At 34.1% G+C, this 2589-nt stretch overlaps 1 protein-coding gene across 1 annotated transcript; it reads right to left on the minus strand.

Moving 5' to 3' along the window:
- Positions 1-205: 205 nt before the first annotated feature.
- LOC137822799 (inactive protein RESTRICTED TEV MOVEMENT 2-like) lies at positions 206-1536 on the minus strand. The gene is made up of 2 exons (XM_068627798.1): positions 1329-1536; positions 206-1146 (listed from the first exon to the last, which is right to left on the minus strand). Exons 1-2 carry the CDS (start codon positions 1453-1455, stop codon positions 323-325), a joined length of 951 nt encoding a protein of 316 aa, XP_068483899.1. The 5' UTR covers positions 1456-1536; the 3' UTR covers positions 206-322.
- Between the last annotated feature and the right edge of the window lie 1053 nt (positions 1537-2589).

Below are 2589 nucleotides of genomic sequence, written 5' to 3' on the forward strand. Positions count from 1 at the left end.
TTGGGGGTAAAACATCTCAAGAATTAAAAAATCAATAAGGGGACATAATGCAAATTCACATGGCATAATTATGAAGAGATCAAAGGAATAAGAGCAAGTAGAATACAAGAAATCAGGGAGTCATGACATTTTTCACAATCTAGCAAACAATATAGGAGTTAATGAAGTGAAAGGGTGAATCAAAGATTATATATTCCTCACAATCTATGATTAAGAACTTCAGATCACAATCTATTTATAATTTCACGAACACACAGATAAGTGTTTGTCTCATGCCTTGCATGCATGTTGACACAATAACCCCAGAAAATCAAGCAAAAGATTAAAGCTCTTGGTTTTTGGGTCCTCCAAAAGATGACTTGACCACACTCTTTAGGTAGAGTCCAATGAGCAACACAAGAAAGACAAGGACAACTAAGTTGGCCACTTTATTCTGCTTCTTAACCTCCAAAACCATGTCAGAAATCATGTCTAGGCTTCTGTTCATCTTGGCTACACTAGTCTTACTTAACCCTTCAGAACCACTTCCTTGACTCTTATTAGAACCTATAACTTCCCCCATCTTTTTCTCATTATCTGTTCTTACTCCTGATTCTGCCACCTTCTTTTCAGAATCTTCATGACCTTCCTTTCTCTCCTTGACTGCTGTTTGTGTGGTTTCATGCAGTTCATGAGCTTCAGAAGTTCTCCTTTTCTCTTCAGTTTCTACTTTGCTCATCTCCTTTTGTGGCATCTCTCGAGAGTCTTCATTCTCTTCCTTAGGTTCTTGAGGAGGTGGTGGTTGTTCCTCTATCTTGGACTCTTGAGTTTTGTCCTCTTTTGGGTCTTTTTCATCATCATGTTGTTGAGGAGCATCTTGTTTTTTATCATCAGTTATTGTAGTTGTTGGTTGGTGAGGCTTTGAAGGTTCTTGTTGTGTTGGTGAAAGTGGTGGTGGTGGTGGTTGTGGTTTGATGACTTTGGGAAGCTTTACATATAGCATTCCAGCTTCAAACTTGGCGTTGATTCCACTTGTGTCATGAGAATCAGAAAGGGGTTCTTCCTTGCGAAATCGACGCCATTTGTTCTCACTGATCTTTCTTTCACCACTCAACCTTAGGACACGGTTATTGGACACTTGAACCTTCAATTGCTCTTTTCTAAACCCTGTTAAATCAAGGTACATATACATACACATATACATACACATTAGTTATTTAATTTCAAAGAATTTTTCTTCCAAAGAAAATCTACACACTAAACATTATTTTTCCTTACTTTTTTGTTTGATTATGTGATTATCCGTGTATAGTTTGTATAATATTATCACTTTTAAACATAAACTGAACCTGGAAGCATGAGAATGAGCGTGTCACTATGTTGCTGACGATCCCAATCAGAGGGTGGTTGAAAATCTTCATGAGCAGCTTCAGCTGCTGCTTGTGCATTTGTCTTTTCATCTAACGACATTTTCATCACCTCTGTTTCTTCTTTTTCTTTTATTGTTTCTTCTCTTGGTGAATGAAATCTCAAGTTATGTTAATTATATACACATTCGAGACTAGCTATGTTTTCTTCGAACCTAGTTCTTCCTTTTCGTGCAAAGGTTGATTTAACTATGTTCAGGACTTTTCTTTGTTGTCCCATGCAAGAGAAGGAGAAAATAAAATATTGTTCCTCCAAAGAATACTTTGCTTGTATGCTTGGCAATGTGAGCTTCTTTCTCTCTTCCTCATGCACCTTCTCCAAACACATACATCTAATGTGTAAATTAAGATAAGAACTTCATATTGTTCCTTGCTAAGGGTTTTCTTCTTCTTTATATAATATTGTCTAAACAAAACAAAAATCTCCTACCCAACAAATTTCCAACTCTGTTCTTTGGTGTTTGAATTTCGATCATTCTCAATTTTAACTCCTTCACCTTCTACTTTATCTCTTTTCTATGACCCTCTTAACACAATTTTTATACTTGTTCTTGGGTAAGTGTAATCAGCCAATTAATGTTGAAAGGATGGTTTTTCCATTTAATAGAGCTTGCATGAGAAACTATACAAAAGATGTGTTTTTATAATCTTTCACAACCTATTTTTCAAGGATAATATAATTATAAAAAAAGGTAAATTTTTATAATTGTGAAATATAAAAAGAAAAGAAAGTAGAATAATGGGTGTGATTGTATAAATTTACTAATTTTGTCAAGTTATTACTCTTCTTTTCTATAATAATTAAAGTTATGAGTAGGTAGTTAGCATAAGACATGTGGAGAATGATATTATACAGTATACAGAAAAGAGTAAGGAATGTGCAGACCTAAAAAACAGAAAACAAAATTCTGCATTTTCCAGATAGAACATAAGAATCCCCTGCTGTAAAGATTCAACACCTTACTTAGTATTTTTTATATATGAAAAGAACACGCTTTGCATTGCATGGCTGTGAATGTTAATATTCTAATTAAGTTGGTACCTTAACCTTAATCAAGTATCTGCACCATGTTATATCATAAAAAGAAACAAAAAGAAATATAAGGAGACTGACTACCTAGGCTAACTCATACAAAAAAAAAATTACAAAACCTATATTTCAAAACATCAAATTTATTTCTAA

This window comes from Phaseolus vulgaris, chromosome 9, assembly GCF_000499845.2.
Source record: "Phaseolus vulgaris cultivar G19833 chromosome 9, P. vulgaris v2.0, whole genome shotgun sequence".
NCBI classification, from domain to species: Eukaryota; Viridiplantae; Streptophyta; class Magnoliopsida; order Fabales; family Fabaceae; genus Phaseolus; species Phaseolus vulgaris.

Excerpts from the sequence above, each read along its gene's own strand:
- LOC137822799 (XM_068627798.1), bottom strand. The coding sequence starts at position 1,455 with ATGAAAATGTCGTTAGATGAAAAGACAAATGCACAAGCAGCAGCTGAA. Across the intron at positions 1,147-1,328 it reads GCTCATTCTCATGCTTCCAG|GGTTTAGAAAAGAGCAATTG; the intron begins GTTCAGTTTATG and ends TTGATTTAACAG.